Source organism: Calidris pugnax, unplaced genomic scaffold (assembly GCF_001431845.1).
Source record: "Calidris pugnax isolate Ruff unplaced genomic scaffold, ASM143184v1 scaffold54, whole genome shotgun sequence".
In the NCBI taxonomy this organism is placed as follows: Eukaryota; Metazoa; Chordata; class Aves; order Charadriiformes; family Scolopacidae; genus Calidris; species Calidris pugnax.
In genome coordinates this window covers 4,797,854-4,818,834 of record NW_015090864.1, presented here as the reverse complement: position 1 = coordinate 4,818,834, position 20,981 = coordinate 4,797,854, and the positions used below count along the sequence as shown (strand labels likewise).

General features: G+C 39.8%; 1 protein-coding gene across 1 annotated transcript in view; it reads left to right on the top strand.

The window, feature by feature from the left end:
- Positions 1–15,805: 15,805 nt before the first annotated feature.
- Positions 15,806–20,981, top strand: part of WDR48 (WD repeat domain 48) — a 29,386-nt gene continuing 24,210 nt past the window's right edge. Inside the window, exons 1-2 of the mRNA XM_014944864.1 lie at positions 15,806–15,916; positions 19,153–19,293. Of these exons, the coding sequence (XP_014800350.1) occupies positions 15,806–15,916; positions 19,153–19,293 (252 nt within the window). The remainder of the gene's footprint in view (positions 15,917–19,152; positions 19,294–20,981) is intronic.

The window sequence follows — 20,981 nt, the reverse complement described above, 5'->3', positions numbered from 1 at the left end:
ACATAGACATGAAATACGGTATTTGGTAAATAGCTAATTGGCTTTACAGAATAACAGGAAATAGCTTTTATGGTAAGTACACATTAAACGCATTGTTACACAAAGTAGCTTTCTGCCTAATGACCTAATGTACACTGAATAAGTCTGAAAATTAGCTCAGTGCCTCAAGTTCAACTTACTCCGTCTGTTTCTTCTTAGCATTCTGAAAAACAGTATTTTTGAAGCATCTTGTATTTCACAAAAGTAAGATGCTAAGGGCATGCAGAATATTGCTACTACAATCTCTGCTCTTCCAGCATTTCTGATGCAATCTTGCTAATGCTGTATATTCGTCAATTCTCACCTTCTATTGCATGGCTCCAAACAAAACCATAAAATGATAAATGCAAGACCTCTAGCAAAGACTGAGCCATTTGATTTCAAACCTATTTTTTACTGTAGCTTCCTGTAAGACTAAAGTCTAAACTTCAACATGTTAAAAATGCAACTCGTAGAAATTACGCAATACCAGACAGCTTTACGAATTGAAAACAAACAAACCAGATATGCTATATTTTGTATAACTGGAATACAGTATTTAGTGGTTAGATTAATGCGAGAAAGCAAATTTAAAATAAAGTTAACACTGAAATAATAATTGATCTAGTGTCCTAGATTTCAGCTCTGTCCCTCCTCTCTAGCTCGCTGGGGCTAGAAAACTTAGTTCCTTCCTTTGCTTCCAGTTGCCATCACACGAGTTCCAGATGTCCTACTTATATTAAATAGTACTCATTAAAAATATAAATGTAGTCACAGTTTTGTGACCCTGCAGAGCCCTTTGTTCATACATGGCCCAGTTGCAACACACACCCAGACACAGCAACTGCCTTAGTGACTCAGGGAGCTCTCTCTGTCTCCTGTGCCACTGGAGAAACTAAAGCCTCATCCAGCAGTCAAAAATACAGCGACTGTAAACTCATTTGCAGTATTGTTCATTAGATTCCTACAAATATTCCCTCATTGTAATCAGTGCAAGAAAAATAATGCAGAAAGTCTGGAGCCCTGCCCGACCATCACAACTTCATTCCAGATGACATTCTGCCACTTTTCAGGGCTTAATTTGGCAGCAAGAGGCAGTTACAGACACACCACTTTCAGAGAACCAGAGACTGGGCTCATCCTACATTGTTCCATGACTGTATTTTGGGAGCTTTTACAGCAAACTGTGGACACGAAGGAGTGTAAAACAGGGGGCTGTATTACCTGAATGTCTTGCTTATGCAGACACATAGAATATGATTTCCCAGGAAAATTTAGTCACACAATACAATTAAGTAGGATTTAAGATCACCAAGTTTCACTTCCCATAAAATACAGACTAAATACAGTAATTTCAAACAGTTACATCTGAGTTATGCCTATAAATTATATACAGGCTAAAATACTTTGGGGACTTTTTTTCAGCGATTAGCTGGCCTTCAAATGCATGTCTTCATATCCTGAATTTATGTAGCTCTTATCCCAACTACAGAACCTCTCACAGCTTTTCTTAGAGGATTAAAGAAGTCTCTGTTTACGAAAAACATTTCCTACCTGTAGTTGTATAATTATAGTTTTAAAAATGGGGTTGGAAGTGATGTCCTAAAGCCAAGTTAGTTCATGTTTTAGCCCAAAACAGCATCAACTCTACTGATATAATTCCTGTAGATATTTATTTAGTCTCTTCTTACAACACATGGTGATTCCAAAACCTTCATATGCACATATTCCAGTGCTTCACTATTCTCACTGCCAAAAGAGGTTTTTCTTGTGCTTCACCTAAATTTCCTGAACTGCAATCTCAGCCTGTTACTTCTTGTTTCACCCATCATGGACACGAAGATTAGTTTATTTTACATTTCTTCTTCATTATTTGAAAACTGCTATCATGTTTCCTTTCATCTTCTCTTCTGTAGACAAAATCCATCCGAGCTTTACACCATAAATCATACTTCTCAGGCTACAAATAATTCTTACAGCATATTTCTAAATCCTTTTTAACATTCTCTTTGAATGAAGTGACTGTCAAACCTCACAAAGAGGGAACGGAGCAGCAGACAGAAGCAGGGAAATTCCACAGCTTTCTTGAACCTACTATTATTAAGGAAATATCATCTTCAAACTCTTACTTATTACAATGATTATTCACCCAGCAAACACTTAGCATTCTGTGCATTTCCATCCTTACCTCTCCCCTTTTCTCAACATCCTGGCTTCACTCCTGAGACCTGCTCAGTTCTCCACCACTTCCTTTCTGGCTCAACAGCTCTTTGCCCACTCTAGCATTCTCAGAAATCAACAATTTAGCCAAAGATGATCAGATTTTCATGGAAATTGAAAAAGAATCCCTGGACTCATATTGACGCCATGTTCCTTCTGTTCAAAAAACAAACAACTAACATTACAAATTAGATCAATTTACCACTTCGCTAAAATGATACAAACATGATGAAAGGCTGAAAGATTTACTGCATAACAAAGCACATCTTGTCGCCAATATTTTTTGTGTAATACTGTCTTCAGTTCAGGTGTGATAAATATACACACAGAAAATGATCACTATTATAATAGTCAGAATTTTAGCAGCCCTCAGTAAATATGATGTTTGTTACACGAGGTGATCTCCAGAGATCCCTTCCAACCGCAATGATTCTGTGATACAAAGGGATCACTAGGTTTTTTCTTCTTCACATAAGGAATTGCTGATCTGAAAGGTTGATGAAGCACCGTATTATACATATTAATAGCAATGACTATTCACAGAAAGTTCTTTGATGCACAAAAAAAGAGGAAAAGCAATTCTAAATTGCATTAAAATGTAAAAAACAAAGGTTCTCTGTCCATAAACAAATTCAATTTTAAATCAAATGTACAAAAGATCATGACCACCCCTGAAAATACAATAATAACTTTACTAAATGAATAATCCATAGATAATGAAACAATGATTAGGGTTTATGATTTAAGTTAGTATTTCATTTTATCAAAGAATAAGACAAAAATAAGAATTTCTATATCTTTAAGAGAAAGCAAGAAATTAAAGTATGCATGAAAATTACAGTGTTATGAAAAGAAGTCGTCAACCTCTTAATGGACTAATGCATACTGAAATGTAGTAAGGCACTTTGCTCAGTATTTACTTAGAGAGAAAACTTCATGCTGCCTCATTCTTCTCCAGTCCAGAATCCAATAAAATTACATACTTTATGCATGACAGCATCTGAAACACTTCGTCAATTACCATTAGCCGGAAGCCAGTACACAACTAAACTCTGAACAAAAAAATTAAAAAAAAAGCCTTAATTTTATCTTTGAGAGAAAAAAGAGATTTATTAAATAAACGCATTTTACATTTGTCTTGGGAGGTGCCTTAAACCATATGCTCCCCGCTGCTTGTAACAAGATAAAATAGTAGAAATACTGCATTTCAGGAAGGTCTTTGGTCAAGGCAGATCTCATTTAAAAGCTATACCCTCCACTAGCAATTGTGGTGAGGACGCTGTGCAATCAGCAGTGCTAGAAAATGTGATCTCTATCAAAACAAGCAAAGTTTAACTTAGCAGAAGTAACTGGACATTATGTCTTTTAGTTATGGTTGCAACCAGCACTGAACAAGGACGTTTTTTTTTCCTTATCCCTTTACAGAGTTTTTTGTCTGACAGTACTTTTTTTTTCAACAATTATTAGCACCTTTACTGTTCTACTGTTATGAAGTAACTGGTAAAACAAAAGGGTGTGCTGAGAAGACAGTCCTGTACCTAACTTCACAGGGATCCTCACCCAGAGCACGGCTCCTGCTGCAGCTGGTCACTTTCTGTATTAATGGTGAAATTGACAGAGAGGTATCTGGGAGTTGGGTGGTGATGCCTTCTCTGGAAAACAGCATTAAAATTTATACTACCATACAGTAATTTGCAGGAATTCTTTTTTCATGAGACAAAATAATACAATTTTCCCTGCATCTCTGGGGAAGGAGTTAATTTCTTTGCTCATTCACCCCATGAGGCAGCCTCAAAGGGAAAGGCAGCATCTCCCTTTTATGCATTTCTCCACCTCCACAGACCCTAAAAAAGAAGGGAGTGAAGCTGGGCACTACAAGGGCGTTTGTGAACCCTCCAGCACCCTCACCCTGCCTCACGCTTTGAGCTGGCTCACCTCAGAGCTGGCAGCCAGCACCAGCCAGCACTGAAACACAACTCTGAGCTGACTTCAGAGTGGATTTGCTGGATATTAGGAAAAATTTTTTCACTGAAAGGGTTATCAGACATTGGAATGGGCTCGCCTTCTCTGGAAAACAGTATTAATATTTATACTACCATACAGTAATTTGCAGGAATTCTTTTTTCATGAGACAAAATAATACAATTTGGGAATTTGCATCTCTGGGGAAGAAGTTAATTTCTTTGCTCATTCACTCCATGAGGCACCCCCAAAGGGAAAGGCAGGATCTCCCTTTTACACATTTCTCCACCTCCACAGACCCTAAAAAAGAAGGGAGTGAAGCTGGGCACTACAAGGGCGTTTGTGAACCCTCCAGCACCCTCACCCTGCCTCACGCTTTGAGCTGGCTCACCTCAGAGCTGGCAGCCAGCACCAGCCAGCACTGAAACACAACTCTGAGCTGACTTCAGAGTGGATTCAGCTGGTCACTTTCTGTATTAATGGTGAAATTGACAGAGAGGTATCTGGGAGTTGGGTGGGGACGCCTTCTCTGGAAAACAGTATTAATATTTATACTACCATACAGTAATTTGCAGGAATTCTTTTTTCATGAGACAAAATAATACAATTTGGGAATTTGCATCTCTGGGGAAGAAGTTAATTTCTTTGCTCATTCACTCCATGAGGCACCCCCAAAGGGAAAGGCAGGATCTCCCTTTTACACATTTCTCCACCTCCACAGACCCTAAAAAAGAAGGGAGTGAAGCTGGGCACTACAAGGGCGTTTGTGAACCCTCCAGCACCCTCACCCTGCCTCACGCTTTGAGCTGGCTCACCTCAGAGCTGGCAGCCAGCACCAGCCAGCACTGAAACACAACTCTGAGCTGACTTCAGAGTGGATTTGCTGGATATTAGGAAAAATTTTTTCACTGAAAGGGTTATCAGCCATTGGAATGGGCTGCCCAGGGAGGTGGTTGAGGCACCATCCCTGGAGGTGTTCAAAAGACGGGTTGATGAAGTGCTGGGAGGTATGGTTTAGTGATGATGCTCCTTGTTTGTTGTGTGGGTGTCTATTTTTGTCAGTTAGGTTGACGGTTGGACAAGATGATCTTTAAGGTCCCTTCCAACCTAGAAGATTCTGTGATTCTGTGAGCTCTCCAGAGGGGAGAAATGACCTCGTCTTGCCAGCCCCACCCCCCGTGAAAAACACGGCCCCTGGGGCACCTCAAGGAAAGAAAAAGACATCCTGTAAGCAGCAGCAAAGAGATAGCTCCTGCCCTTAATGGAGGAGGAGGGGTGAGAACACGGCTCTGTGCAAAAGCCGCCCTGATGAGAAAATGGCGGAAGGCGAGGTGCTCTGGCAGCGGCGGCGCTCAGCTCGGGGAGGGACAGGGACTGGGGGGTCTCTATGGCAACGCGGTCGCCTCCTTCCCGTTCCCAACGACGCTGAGGTGAAGGGGTCGGGCTCTGCTCCCAAGTGACAAGCGGTAGGAGGAGATGAAGTGGTCTTATGTCGCACCAGGGAAGGTTTAGGGTGGATATTAGGAGAAAATCCTTCACTGGAAGGGTCATCGAGCATTGGAACAGGCTGCCCAGGGAAGCGGTGGAATCGCCATCCCTGGGGGTGTTTAAAAGATGGGTAGATGTGGTGCTGAGGGACATGGTTTAGTGATGATCTGAAAGGTCCCTTCCAACCTAGACAATTCTATGATTGTATTATTCTATGAGGGGGAGACACCCCTTTACCCCCTAGTGGTGCTCCCCCATCTCCACTAACCTCCAGGGAGGGGGCTAGTGGTTGCCTTCAGCTGGCCAAGGGGGAAGAGGTGCTGCTCGCTCCCAAACCATCAGGTTCCCCAGGCCAGAGGAGGCAGAGCTGAACCACCCCGCCCATCGGCCCTTTCCAGCTATGATCAGTGTTCCTTAAAGGAGGACCATGGTCTGGGCAGTCTGATGGGTGTAAACTTTCTCAATTCACCCAAGAGACAATCAGGCCCAGTGGTGTGGGCTCATATGTAGCTACGAGTACTTTGTTGTAGCCTTGGCGGGAGAGTGGAATTATTGAAATGTGTGTAAGAAGTCAAGACTCTTTAACAGTAAAAGTAATGAAAAAGGTTTTATTATGGCCCTCAACTTCTTTTGTTCTTGTTTGTGATACTGGCAGCACTTTAAACATTTTTACAGCTTTCGCTGTGGAAAAGATTTAATGCTTTATCAATGTGTAAAGCTGCCTACCTTTAGTGTCTAGTGAAAGTTTCAGCTCTATCTGTCCACTGTGATCAAACGAAATGATCTGAGGGCTGGAGCACCTCTCCTGTGAGGACAAGCTGAGCGAGTTGGAGTTCTTCAGCCTGGAGAAGAGAAGGCTCTGGGGAGGCTTTATAATGGCCTTCCAGTACCAAAAGGGGGCCTACAGGAAAGATGAGGAAGGACTCTTTATCAGAGAGTGTAGTGATAGGATGAGGGGTAATGGTTTTAAACTACAAGAGGTAAGATTTAGACTAGGTTTAAGGAAGAATTTTTTTACACTGAGGGTGGTAAAAGACTGGCCCAGGTTGCCCAGAGAGGTGGTGGGACCCCCCATCCCCGGAAAAATTCAATGTTGGAGGGGGTTGCGGTAAGGGAGGGCTCCCCTCCGGGACGCTGTCCCCCGGTTTTGAGGTGCTCTGGCAGCGGCGGCGCTCAGCTCGGGGAGGGACAGGGACTGGGGGGTCTCTATGGCAACGCGGTCGCCTCCTTCCCGTTCCCAACGACGCTGAGGTGAAGGGGTCGGGCTCTGCTCCCAAGTGACAAGCGGTAGGAGGAGATGAAGTGGTCTTATGTCGCACCAGGGGAGGTTTAGGGTGGATATTAGGAGAAAATCCTTCACTGGAAGGGTCATCGAGCATTGGAACAGGCTGCCCAGGGAAGCGGTGGAATCGCCATCCCTGGGGGTGTTTAAAAGATGGGTAGATGTGGTGCTGAGGGACATGGTTTAGTGATGATCTGAAAGGTCCCTTCCAACCTAGACAATTCTATGATTGTATGATTCTATGAGGGGGAGACACCCCTTTACCCCCTAGTGGTGCTCCCCCATCTCCACTAACCTCCAGGGAGGGGGCTAGTGGTTGCCTTCAGCTGGCCAAGGGGGAAGAGGTGCTGCTCGCTCCCAAACCATCAGGTTCCCCAGGCCAGAGGAGGCAGAGCTGAACCACCCCGCCCATCGGCCCTTTCCAGCTATGATCAGTGTTCCTTAAAGGAGGACCATGGTCTGGGCAGTCTGATGGGTGTAAACTTTCTCAATTCACCCAAGAGACAATCAGGCCCAGTGGTGTGGGCTCATATGTAGCTACGAGTACTTTGTTGTAGCCTTGGCGGGAGAGTGGAATTATTGAAATGTGTGTAAGAAGTCAAGACTCTTTAACAGTAAAAGTAATGAAAAAGGTTTTATTATGGCCCTCAACTTCTTTTGTTCTTGTTTGTGATACTGGCAGCACTTTAAACATTTTTACAGCTTTCGCTGTGGAAAAGATTTAATGCTTTATCAATGTGTAAAGCTGCCTACCTTTAGTGTCTAGTGAAAGTTTCAGCTCTATCTGTCCACTGTGATCAAACGAAATGATCTGAGGGCTGGAGCACCTCTCCTGTGAGGACAAGCTGAGCGAGTTGGAGTTCTTCAGCCTGGAGAAGAGAAGGCTCTGGGGAGGCTTTATAATGGCCTTCCAGTACCAAAAGGGGGCCTACAGGAAAGATGAGGAAGGACTCTTTATCAGAGAGTGTAGTGATAGGATGAGGGGTAATGGTTTTAAACTACAAGAGGTAAGATTTAGACTAGGTTTAAGGAAGAATTTTTTTACACTGAGGGTGGTAAAAGACTGGCCCAGGTTGCCCAGAGAGGTGGTGGGACCCCCCATCCCCGGAAAAATTCAATGTTGGGTTGGACGGGGCTTTGAGCAACCTGATCTAGTTGATGTTCCTGCTCATTGTAGGGGAGTTGGACTCGGTGATAGGATGAGGGGTAATGGTTTTAAACTACAAGAGGTAAGATTTAGACTAGGTTTAAGGAAGAATTTTTTTACACTGAGGGTGGTAAAAGACTGGCCCAGGTTGCCCAGAGAGGTGGTGGGACCCCCCATCCCCGGAAAAATTCAATGTTGGGTTGGACGGGGCTTTGAGCAACCTGATCTAGTTGATGTTCCTGCTCATTGTAGGGGAGTTGGACTCGGTGACTTTAAAGGTCCCTTCCAACCCAAACTGTTCTATGAAATATTGATTAAGCCCGAAATGACATTAGAATCCTTCCAAACAGTGGTGGGTTTGGTTTTTGAACACATCTTTTGCATTTTATCACACGGAGGAAGTGTGCACTTCTTTATAGCCTTTAGTGTTTTTCATGGTTAAAGTACGCGCTCAGTCAATACTCTACAAAGAATTCCCTTGCCCTACCAAAAAACCCTCAGACATTCTTTAAAATACAAAGAATCCAAAATATAATATTCCTTTATTGACTTCAGTGCCTGTGCCATAAACAAGTTGTTGCAGGTTGTTCTCCTAAGGAGAGGGATTTTATGGTAACTAGATATTCCTTTGATGTAGTCCTATTTCTTTCTGAAGTATTACTTCCCTGACAGCAACGTACATCAAAGAGTACATTGTTTCCTTTTTTACTATTACATTCCTTGTCCAAGTGTTACTTTACTCAAAAGCTTGTGTTTACGGGTGGATTTATGTTGGTTTATGATGTCTTTTCTGCTTTCACTGTGTTACATGATTATTTTTTTGCCCACTTCATGTACTGCTACACCGATCTGTGTCTCAGCCCGGACATTGTAAGTCAAGTTCTACAGAGAATAACTTTGGTTATATCATAAGCACGTATAAAGCCTCAAGTAGAAGCTAGGTATTTTCTTGCACTTTTATTATTTCACCTGCTTGGTTAGAGACAGTATTTTGTTCTGTAATGGAATTCTGAGGGGCTGTTGTATCCATTGGCCACTGATGGAAAGTTAAAACCACTAATAATTTGTTTTGCTTCCCAATGGCTGAGCATTTTGGGTGCTGCTACATCAAGCTGTTTTGGGGAGGCGGGGGAGGAAATTTCTCCCAAACCTGTGAGGCTAGGGGAAGAAGTTTTTTGAAAAAAATACCTCTTGGGCACAGAGGAACTTGATTCCTTACGCGGCAGGAGAGCTGGTTGAAGTTTATGAAAATCAGAGCTATTATTATCTTGGATGCACCTGTTTTACTGGTAAGCAGAGCCATCCAAAAAAGTCAGTTTAGGGTGCTTCTGCATATAATTGTATGTTTCTAAGGGTTGAATCAGAATAGATTTTTTTAGGCCTCAAAGTAAATTTCATGCATTAATAAAAAGTAAGTTTAGTTATTTAAATGTAAGTCAGGCATTTGAAATGTCCAGCGGCGGACTATCAGTGTTTCTTAAGCTCAGCTGTGTGTGTCTGAAGGCTGCGGTAGTGTGAGGTTGTCTACTTGGGGAAGGGAATGGGCATGTAGAGGTGTGTCACACCCTGCTGGGTGATGAGAAACAGTTGGCCATATGCTGTAGCTTTCAGATATGTTGCTGTGAATTAAGCCGAGATAAAGCCACTTTTCAGCAGGTGGCTTAAAGTAGCTGCCCTTGAAGGGCTGCACTGGAACTGCTGTTGCAAACTTGCTACCTGGCAAGAATAAATTCACCCCCAGGCTCAAAACCTATTGACAGAACATGGGAATTTTGCCATAAGTGATTTGGATCAGCATCTTTCTTATAAAATTGAGTGAATTTTAAGTCCTTTTTGTCTTTAAGTCCTGTGCAAAACCAGAAGATCTTTTTGCATTGACACTGTCATATTTACGCACTAGTACTGCATTATGACAGCAAGTAGAAACAAACCTTTAAATTTAGAAAATATTTCAGCTACTGATCTTTTTCATTGTACCGTTTATTAAAACAGCACTAGATTTTTTTATGCTCTGATTTATTAGATATCATATATACTCTTATATTTTATATGTAATAAATATAATCTCTAAATACTTTTATATAGTTGTTATATATATAATACTTCAGCAAACAAATAGCAAAATACTTGTTGATTTACCATTGTAAAAGGATAAAATTAACTTCTTAATGCCTTCCATTGCTTTTATTCTAGGGCCTGAAGCGCCTGATAAAAGCACACTGATATTTGAATTTTTAATTTAAAAAGTTATTTTAAGGGACACATCTGCCCTACTGAGCTATTAAGACAATAGATTTTTATTTTTTCTTGAAGGTTGACTGCTGCTCCTTCCATTTTTTTGGTGCAATTCATGTCCAATGTCACGGAATCCTTCCAGTGATTTTGAAAAATACCAGTTTTTGAATTATTCACAATAAAATTTGTGTATTAGAATTTTTTCTCTACTTACAAAGAAGAAATGAGTGCCATAAGAGCTCAGCTGTTCACTGTTTGCTCTACTATGATGGCATGGGGGTATTTTTAAAAGCAGACTCTACCCATCTATTAAGACAAAATCTGTTACAAGATATGTAGTATAACAAGGGTAACAAGATTTCAGATCAGCTGATGCACTCATCCACGAAGGAGACACATCATGTAAGAAATTCACTTGGCTTTCTGTGCTGAAATGTGTCTGTTGACTGTAGCTTTATCTCTGAAGCTCTTAGATAGTCATTAAAATGATTAGTCTTGATCCATTTAGGGTACTGAATCCCATAAATTCTTTATAATGAAGGTCCATCGCCTTGTAATGTTTGTGCACTGCTGCAGTGAAAGGTTCTTATTTGTTATGGGAGTTTATAAAAGCTACAGCAGCATAAATGTAAAAGGCCTTGGACGTTATTAAAATACTTTCTATCCCACAAATCTTGCCCCTCCCAGATCATCATGGCAATAAAACGACTGTGGTCTATATCATAGTCATCATTAGCTTTGTGGTTTGCAGCTGACTTTGTGAATCGACCCAATGAATGAAATAGTAATGTTCTCTCAGCCTGCCTGGTTGAAGCAAAAGCCACTTGCTCCTCAGAGTAGTAACTTCCTGGTGGCCTCCACAGTCCTCTCCAGGCAGAACGCAGTACCTTATCTGCAGCGATAAAGATGTGTGGGCTGCGGGTCAGAGTTGAATTTTATCACAGCAATTTCTTCTCAACCATCCTCCCTGGCTGTGTTTAAGGGACGTTTGGATGCGGTACTGAGGGGTATGGTGTAGGGGAGGACTTTGTAGAGTAGGGTAGATGGTTGAACTCGATGATCCCAGGGGTCTCTTCCAACCTAGATGATTCTGTTCTATGATTCTATGAAAAGCCTGTTGCTTTTACATTGTTTAGATATGTTTGTGTGTATACACATGCTTTATATTTTTGTATTTGTTTGTATAGTTACTATATTTACTTAGAGTTCTTGTATTTCTATACTCAGTGGCACTCAAATTTAAAAAACAAACAAAAAACTTTCTGACCTTTTTTTCCCCAAAATAAGAGTATAAGGGAGGACCACATGTGTGTTACCAGCAGTCTTCCTCTGCTCACTTTAGAGAATGTTTGAGTTTAGTGAACTTGCATGCTGCCCACCATGCTTACACGTGTCAGGTCTTTTAAGTCAAATTGCTGTTACTGGTCCATTTTAAATTCCCTGCGTTGAGGGGCATTTCAACACCCTTTCAACCGATTTTGTGAAACCCTTAATTTGTCCCTCTGTGTTAATATATAATTAATGTATTTTAATACAAACCTGGATGCTTCTGATGTTACTTTTCTCTTTGTAAGAGGCTCCGTGTGGTATACAGCAAATATCTTGTGAGGTTACTTTTAGTTCAGCCGCATATTCTGTGTGTCTTGTTCTAGCTATTTTCATATATAAAATGTTTATTTTAGTGTCAATGACTGGTTTACAAGAGAGGATTGTCAAGATTAACATAGAAATACAAATGTCAATTTCCACAGTCCTGTTAAAGTATTGATCGTATATGAAAAGTACCTTATTTACTAAACTAATCCAAACCACTATTTGCTTTTTTTCATTTTCAAGACAGTCATTTATGGCTGCTTTTTTCTTGAACTCATGTAAATTAAAAAAGTAACACTAGTACGAGCAAAAAGCTCCTTAAAATGCTTGCGTGACTAGCATAGTTTGACTGTCTTGTTTATTAATGGAATAAAGAACTCTATATTATACCTGAAAATATAACAAAGATGTGAGGTGACTGACAGAAGAAGAACAAATCCAAAAATTGAGGATTTGTCAAAAAATGTCATGGTATTGGTTTGGAAAAGCAAGAGCAGGACCCCTGCTGATCTTGTGTCTGACACTATTTCAGGAAGGGATTGTTCTCTGTAGTAACTGACATCAAATTTGATCTACTGACCTGTAGGTTTTCAAATCCTTTAATTTGTGTCTTACCTGTTCACACTTAGTATTTTTAACTGGATATTTTCATTGGCTTTATTCAAAGCATTTGAAAGCAGTGTGAATTTGATGGCAATCCCTTTGCTTCATGTTTTGTATCACAATAGACCTTGACTTTGTATCATCCTTTTACTCAAATAGTCTGTGTGGATCTTCTAGTGATGTACCTGATTAAGCCCAGGTGAGGAGGAGTTGCACGTACATCTTTCTCCCTGTATTTAAAAAAAAAAAGAAATACTTGAAGTATTTGAAGTGTTTTAACATAACACTATTCTGTGTGATTTATGGTGTCTTCTCTCAGTAATGACTCCGAAGCTGTGTGTAGGTGGAGACTTGAGCATGAATAGCAAGAATATTATGGGTGCGTCTGGAATGGGTGAGAGAAGCAGAGAGTGTTGGAAATTAGGACACAGTCTGAAACTGGGAGGAAGAGCTGTGACTACAAGGACTCTGAGTGGCTATCAAAGGCTGTGAGCAAGAAGTGCTTTAGGAGCATTGGGGCGTAACGAGGTCCCTTCCAACCCAAACTGTTCTATGAAATATTGATTAAGCCCGAAATGACATTAGAATCCTTCCAAACAGTGGTGGGTTTGGTTTTTGAACACATCTTTTGCATTTTATCACACGGAGGAAGTGTGCACTTCTTTATAGCCTTTAGTGTTTTTCATGGTTAAAGTACGCGCTCAGTCAATACTCTACAAAGAATTCCCTTGCCCTACCAAAAAACCCTCAGACATTCTTTAAAATACAAAGAATCCAAAATATAATATTCCTTTATTGACTTCAGTGCCTGTGCCATAAACAAGTTGTTGCAGGTTGTTCTCCTAAGGAGAGGGATTTTATGGTAACTAGATATTCCTTTGATGTAGTCCTATTTCTTTCTGAAGTATTACTTCCCTGACAGCAACGTACATCAAAGAGTACATTGTTTCCTTTTTTACTATTACATTCCTTGTCCAAGTGTTACTTTACTCAAAAGCTTGTGTTTACGGGTGGATTTATGTTGGTTTATGATGTCTTTTCTGCTTTCACTGTGTTACATGATTATTTTTTTGCCCACTTCATGTACTGCTACACCGATCTGTGTCTCAGCCCGGACATTGTAAGTCAAGTTCTACAGAGAATAACTTTGGTTATATCATAAGCACGTATAAAGCCTCAAGTAGAAGCTAGGTATTTTCTTGCACTTTTATTATTTCACCTGCTTGGTTAGAGACAGTATTTTGTTCTGTAATGGAATTCTGAGGGGCTGTTGTATCCATTGGCCACTGATGGAAAGTTAAAACCACTAATAATTTGTTTTGCTTCCCAATGGCTGAGCATTTTGGGTGCTGCTACATCAAGCTGTTTTGGGGAGGCGGGGGAGGAAATTTCTCCCAAACCTGTGAGGCTAGGGGAAGAAGTTTTTTGAAAAAAATACCTCTTGGGCACAGAGGAACTTGATTCCTTACGCGGCAGGAGAGCTGGTTGAAGTTTATGAAAATCAGAGCTATTATTATCTTGGATGCACCTGTTTTACTGGTAAGCAGAGCCATCCAAAAAAGTCAGTTTAGGGTGCTTCTGCATATAATTGTATGTTTCTAAGGGTTGAATCAGAATAGATTTTTTTAGGCCTCAAAGTAAATTTCATGCATTAATAAAAAGTAAGTTTAGTTATTTAAATGTAAGTCAGGCATTTGAAATGTCCAGCGGCGGACTATCAGTGTTTCTTAAGCTCAGCTGTGTGTGTCTGAAGGCTGCGGTAGTGTGAGGTTGTCTACTTGGGGAAGGGAATGGGCATGTAGAGGTGTGTCACACCCTGCTGGGTGATGAGAAACAGTTGGCCATATGCTGTAGCTTTCAGATATGTTGCTGTGAATTAAGCCGAGATAAAGCCACTTTTCAGCAGGTGGCTTAAAGTAGCTGCCCTTGAAGGGCTGCACTGGAACTGCTGTTGCAAACTTGCTACCTGGCAAGAATAAATTCACCCCCAGGCTCAAAACCTATTGACAGAACATGGGAATTTTGCCATAAGTGATTTGGATCAGCATCTTTCTTATAAAATTGAGTGAATTTTAAGTCCTTTTTGTCTTTAAGTCCTGTGCAAAACCAGAAGATCTTTTTGCATTGACACTGTCATATTTACGCACTAGTACTGCATTATGACAGCAAGTAGAAACAAACCTTTAAATTTAGAAAATATTTCAGCTACTGATCTTTTTCATTGTACCGTTTATTAAAACAGCACTAGATTTTTTTATGCTCTGATTTATTAGATATCATATATACTCTTATATTTTATATGTAATAAATATAATCTCTAAATACTTTTATATAGTTGTTATATATATAATACTTCAGCAAACAAATAGCAAAATACTTGTTGATTTACCATTGTAAAAGGATAAAATTAACTTCTTAATGCCTTCCATTGCTTTTATTCTAGGGCCTGAAGCGCCTGATAAAAGCACACTGATATTTGAATTTTTAATTTAAAAAGTTATTTTAAGGGACACATCTGCCCTACTGAGCTATTAAGACAATAGATTTTTATTTTTTCTTGAAGGTTGACTGCTGCTCCTTCCATTTTTTTGGTGCAATTCATGTCCAATGTCACGGAATCCTTCCAGTGATTTTGAAAAATACCAGTTTTTGAATTATTCACAATAAAATTTGTGTATTAGAATTTTTTCTCTACTTACAAAGAAGAAATGAGTGCCATAAGAGCTCAGCTGTTCACTGTTTGCTCTACTATGATGGCATGGGGGTATTTTTAAAAGCAGACTCTACCCATCTATTAAGACAAAATCTGTTACAAGATATGTAGTATAACAAGGGTAACAAGATTTCAGATCAGCTGATGCACTCATCCACGAAGGAGACACATCATGTAAGAAATTCACTTGGCTTTCTGTGCTGAAATGTGTCTGTTGACTGTAGCTTTATCTCTGAAGCTCTTAGATAGTCATTAAAATGATTAGTCTTGATCCATTTAGGGTACTGAATCCCATAAATTCTTTATAATGAAGGTCCATCGCCTTGTAATGTTTGTGCACTGCTGCAGTGAAAGGTTCTTATTTGTTATGGGAGTTTATAAAAGCTACAGCAGCATAAATGTAAAAGGCCTTGGACGTTATTAAAATACTTTCTATCCCACAAATCTTGCCCCTCCCAGATCATCATGGCAATAAAACGACTGTGGTCTATATCATAGTCATCATTAGCTTTGTGGTTTGCAGCTGACTTTGTGAATCGACCCAATGAATGAAATAGTAATGTTCTCTCAGCCTGCCTGGTTGAAGCAAAAGCCACTTGCTCCTCAGAGTAGTAACTTCCTGGTGGCCTCCACAGTCCTCTCCAGGCAGAACGCAGTACCTTATCTGCAGCGATAAAGATGTGTGGGCTGCGGGTCAGAGTTGAATTTTATCACAGCAATTTCTTCTCAACCATCCTCCCTGGCTGTGTTTAAGGGACGTTTGGATGCGGTACTGAGGGGTATGGTGTAGGGGAGGACTTTGTAGAGTAGGGTAGATGGTTGAACTCGATGATCCCAGGGGTCTCTTCCAACCTAGATGATTCTGTTCTATGATTCTATGAAAAGCCTGTTGCTTTTACATTGTTTAGATATGTTTGTGTGTATACACATGCTTTATATTTTTGTATTTGTTTGTATAGTTACTATATTTACTTAGAGTTCTTGTATTTCTATACTCAGTGGCACTCAAATTTAAAAAACAAACAAAAAACTTTCTGACCTTTTTTTCCCCAAAATAAGAGTATAAGGGAGGACCACATGTGTGTTACCAGCAGTCTTCCTCTGCTCACTTTAGAGAATGTTTGAGTTTAGTGAACTTGCATGCTGCCCACCATGCTTACACGTGTCAGGTCTTTTAAGTCAAATTGCTGTTACTGGTCCATTTTAAATTCCCTGCGTTGAGGGGCATTTCAACACCCTTTCAACCGATTTTGTGAAACCCTTAATTTGTCCCTCTGTGTTAATATATAATTAATGTATTTTAATACAAACCTGGATGCTTCTGATGTTACTTTTCTCTTTGTAAGAGGCTCCGTGTGGTATACAGCAAATATCTTGTGAGGTTACTTTTAGTTCAGCCGCATATTCTGTGTGTCTTGTTCTAGCTATTTTCATATATAAAATGTTTATTTTAGTGTCAATGACTGGTTTACAAGAGAGGATTGTCAAGATTAACATAGAAATACAAATGTCAATTTCCACAGTCCTGTTAAAGTATTGATCGTATATGAAAAGTACCTTATTTACTAAACTAATCCAAACCACTATTTGCTTTTTTTCATTTTCAAGACAGTCATTTATGGCTGCTTTTTTCTTGAACTCATGTAAATTAAAAAAGTAACACTAGTACGAGCAAAAAGCTCCTTAAAATGCTTGCGTGACTAGCATAGTTTGACTGTCTTGTTTATTAATGGAATAAAGAACTCTATATTATACCTGAAAATATAACAAAGATGTGAGGTGACTGACAGAAGAAGAACAAATCCAAAAATTGAGGATTTGTCAAAAAATGTCATGGTATTGGTTTGGAAAAGCAAGAGCAGGACCCCTGCTGATCTTGTGTCTGACACTATTTCAGGAAGGGATTGTTCTCTGTAGTAACTGACATCAAATTTGATCTACTGACCTGTAGGTTTTCAAATCCTTTAATTTGTGTCTTACCTGTTCACACTTAGTATTTTTAACTGGATATTTTCATTGGCTTTATTCAAAGCATTTGAAAGCAGTGTGAATTTGATGGCAATCCCTTTGCTTCATGTTTTGTATCACAATAGACCTTGACTTTGTATCATCCTTTTACTCAAATAGTCTGTGTGGATCTTCTAGTGATGTACCTGATTAAGCCCAGGTGAGGAGGAGTTGCACGTACATCTTTCTCCCTGTATTTAAAAAAAAAAAGAAATACTTGAAGTATTTGAAGTGTTTTAACATAACACTATTCTGTGTGATTTATGGTGTCTTCTCTCAGTAATGACTCCGAAGCTGTGTGTAGGTGGAGACTTGAGCATGAATAGCAAGAATATTATGGGTGCGTCTGGAATGGGTGAGAGAAGCAGAGAGTGTTGGAAATTAGGACACAGTCTGAAACTGGGAGGAAGAGCTGTGACTACAAGGACTCTGAGTGGCTATCAAAGGCTGTGAGCAAGAAGTGCTTTAGGAGCATTGGGGCGTAACGTAATAAATGTAAGTGGACTTGTGGGATGGTAATGGAAAGTATTAGGACATAAGGATTCAGAGGGCTCTTAATTTTGATCATCTAGTGTTGGTCTATAGAGCTGTTGCAGCCATTTCTAAGGCGGAGAATGGGACTGGATGGTGTGCTTTCTAGGAGCATCAGTTTTCTTACCATGCTACACTGGGACAGGGTAATTCAGCCGTTGCTGTTGCCCACATTCACCAAATGGGCTTTTTGTGGTATAAAATCTGAGGTGCCGGAAAATGTTTCTTCAATGATAAAGACCAGTGGACTTTTTGTTTAATGTGTTGGTTTTATTTTGTGTAACTGAGATCTGATCTGGAAAACATTTTCTGTATACTGCTATAATGGAGTTATTGGAGTGAAAAATTACTTTCAGATCTCTAGCCTAAGATGACTACTTGAAAGCATTTTCAAAACACTGGTACTTATGTACCCAAATGACTCCTGCTGTGGGCAGATTGGATTATACTAAGCCAAAATTTTACCTTATTGTTCTGATTATATTTTACAGGATCTGGGAAGGAACGTAGCTGTCAGCATCCCCTCCTTTATGTATGAGGGCTTTCCTCATAGAAATGCATGAACCCCTTGTAGACCCTGAGATCAGGAGAGCTGCAGCACAGTGCCAGTGGGGTAACTGAAGAAAATGCAGTGCCTGATAATCATCTTTATTGAACATAATAATGGAGAGTGCTGTAGCCTTTGCAGCATGTCTCCCTAAATCTCCTTTTAGTGTTTCTGAACAAAACAATGGAATAAGCTATACATATAGTACTGTCAAATACAGGAGAGAAACTAAAGGAATAAATTATCTCAAAGAGCAGTAAATATTTGTACTGCTTATTTTATTAGAAAGCAGGTAGTTTTTTAAAAAAAATTATTTCAAAATAATAGCAGCACCTGAAATAGCTAGAATTTGTATCTTCAGTCCTTCAGTGCTTTGTAATCCTTAGTGACCATATCCTTTCCCTTGTGAGCCTGGGAAATGCTGTCATCCCAGACAGAAACAATGAAACCTACTTAGAGCTGAGACACAAACTCAGTGTGTTGCCTGGGATCACCCAGAATATCTGTGCAGAGCAGGGAATTGAGCTAAGGATCCTCTGGGTCTACGCTTGAGTTGTAATGATTAAATAATCCTTTGGGCTCCAGTTCTAGCGCTGCTGGCATCCTCTGTATGATTCTGCCCCTTTTTGGGGCTGGAGGGGGGAGTTACTTGAGGTGGTAACTCTCAAACTGACAGGCTTATAATGCTTGTAAAGCTCTCAATATTTTCTACCTGAGAATCTCACAAAAATGAAATTAGATGGTAGCATTTTGTGGGCAAGCCAATATCTTAATACCCTAATTGGATTTGTGGAAATGTATTTCAGGTCTCCTATGTGATTAGAGATGAAGTGGAGAAGTATAACCGAAATGGGGTAAATGCACTTCAGCTGGATCCAGCGTTAAACAGACTCTTCACAGCGGGCCGAGACTCTATTATAAGGATATGGAGTGTCAATCAGCACAAGGTAAGTCGAGAGAGGATCCCTGTGTTTGGTTTATGATGTCTTTTCTGCTTTCACTGTGTTACATGATTATTTTTTTGCCCACTTCATGTACTGCTACACCGATCTGTGTCTCAGCCCGGACATTGTAAGTCAAGTTCTACAGAGAATAACTTTGGTTATATCATAAGCACGTATAAAGCCTCAAGTAGAAGCTAGGTATTTTCTTGCACTTTTATTATTTCACCTGCTTGGTTAGAGACAGTATTTTGTTCTGTAATGGAATTTTGAGGGGCTGTTGTATCCATTGGCCACTGATGGAAAGTTAAAACCACCAATAATTTGTTTTGCTTCCCAATGGCTGAGCATTTTGGGTGCTGCTACATCAAGCTGTTTTGGGGAGGCGGGGGAGGAAATTTCTCCCAAACCTGTGAGGCTAGGGGAAGAAGTTTTTTGAAAAAAATACCTCTTGGGCACAGAGGAACTTGATTCCTTACGCGGCAGGAGAGCTGGTTGAAGTTTATGAAAATCAGAGCTATTATTATCTTGGATGCACCTGTTTTACTGGTAAGCAGAGCCATCCAAAAAAGTCAGTTTAGGGTGCTTCTGCATATAATTGTATGTTTCTAAGGGTTGAATCAGAATAGATTTTTTTAGGCCTCAAAGTAAATTTCATGCATTAATAAAAAGTAAGTTTAGTTATTTAAATGTAAGTCAGGCATTTGAAATGTCCAGCGGCGGACTATCAGTGTTTCTTAAGCTCAGCTGTGTGTGTCTGAAGGCTGCGGTAGTGTGAGGTTGTCTACTTGGGGAAGGGAATGGGCATGTAGAGGTGTGTCACACCCTGCTGGGTGATGAGAAACAGTTGGCCATATGCTGTAGCTTTCAGATATGTTGCTGTGAATTAAGCCGAGATAAAGCCACTTTTCAGCAGGTGGCTTAAAGTAGCTGCCCTTGAAGGGCTGCACTGGAACTGCTGTTGCAAACTTGCTACCTGGCAAGAATAAATTCACCCCCAGGCTCAAAACCTATTGACAGAACATGGGAATTTTGCCATAAGTGATTTGGATCAGCATCTTTCTTATAAAATTGAGTGAATTTTAAGTCCTTTTTGTCTTTAAGTCCTGTGCAAAACCAGAAGATCTTTTTGCATTGACACTGTCATATTTACGCACTAGTACTGCATTATGACAGCAAGTAGAAACAAACCTTTAAATTTAGAAAATATTTCAGCTACTGATCTTTTTCATTGTACCGTTTATTAAAACAGCACTAGATTTTTTTATGCTCTGATTTATTAGATATCATATATACTCTTATATTTTATATGTAATAAATATAATCTCTAAATACTTTTATATAGTTGTTATATATATAATACTTCAGCAAACAAATAGCAAAATACTTGTTGATTTACCATTGTAAAAGGATAAAATTAACTTCTTAATGCCTTCCATTGCTTTTATTCTAGGGCCTGAAGCGCCTGATAAAAGCACACTGATATTTGAATTTTTAATTTAAAAAGTTATTTTAAGGGACACATCTGCCCTACTGAGCTATTAAGACAATAGATTTTTATTTTTTCTTGAAGGTTGACTGCTGCTCCTTCCATTTTTTTGGTGCAATTCATGTCCAATGTCACGGAATCCTTCCAGTGATTTTGAAAAATACCAGTTTTTGAATTATTCACAATAAAATTTGTGTATTAGAAT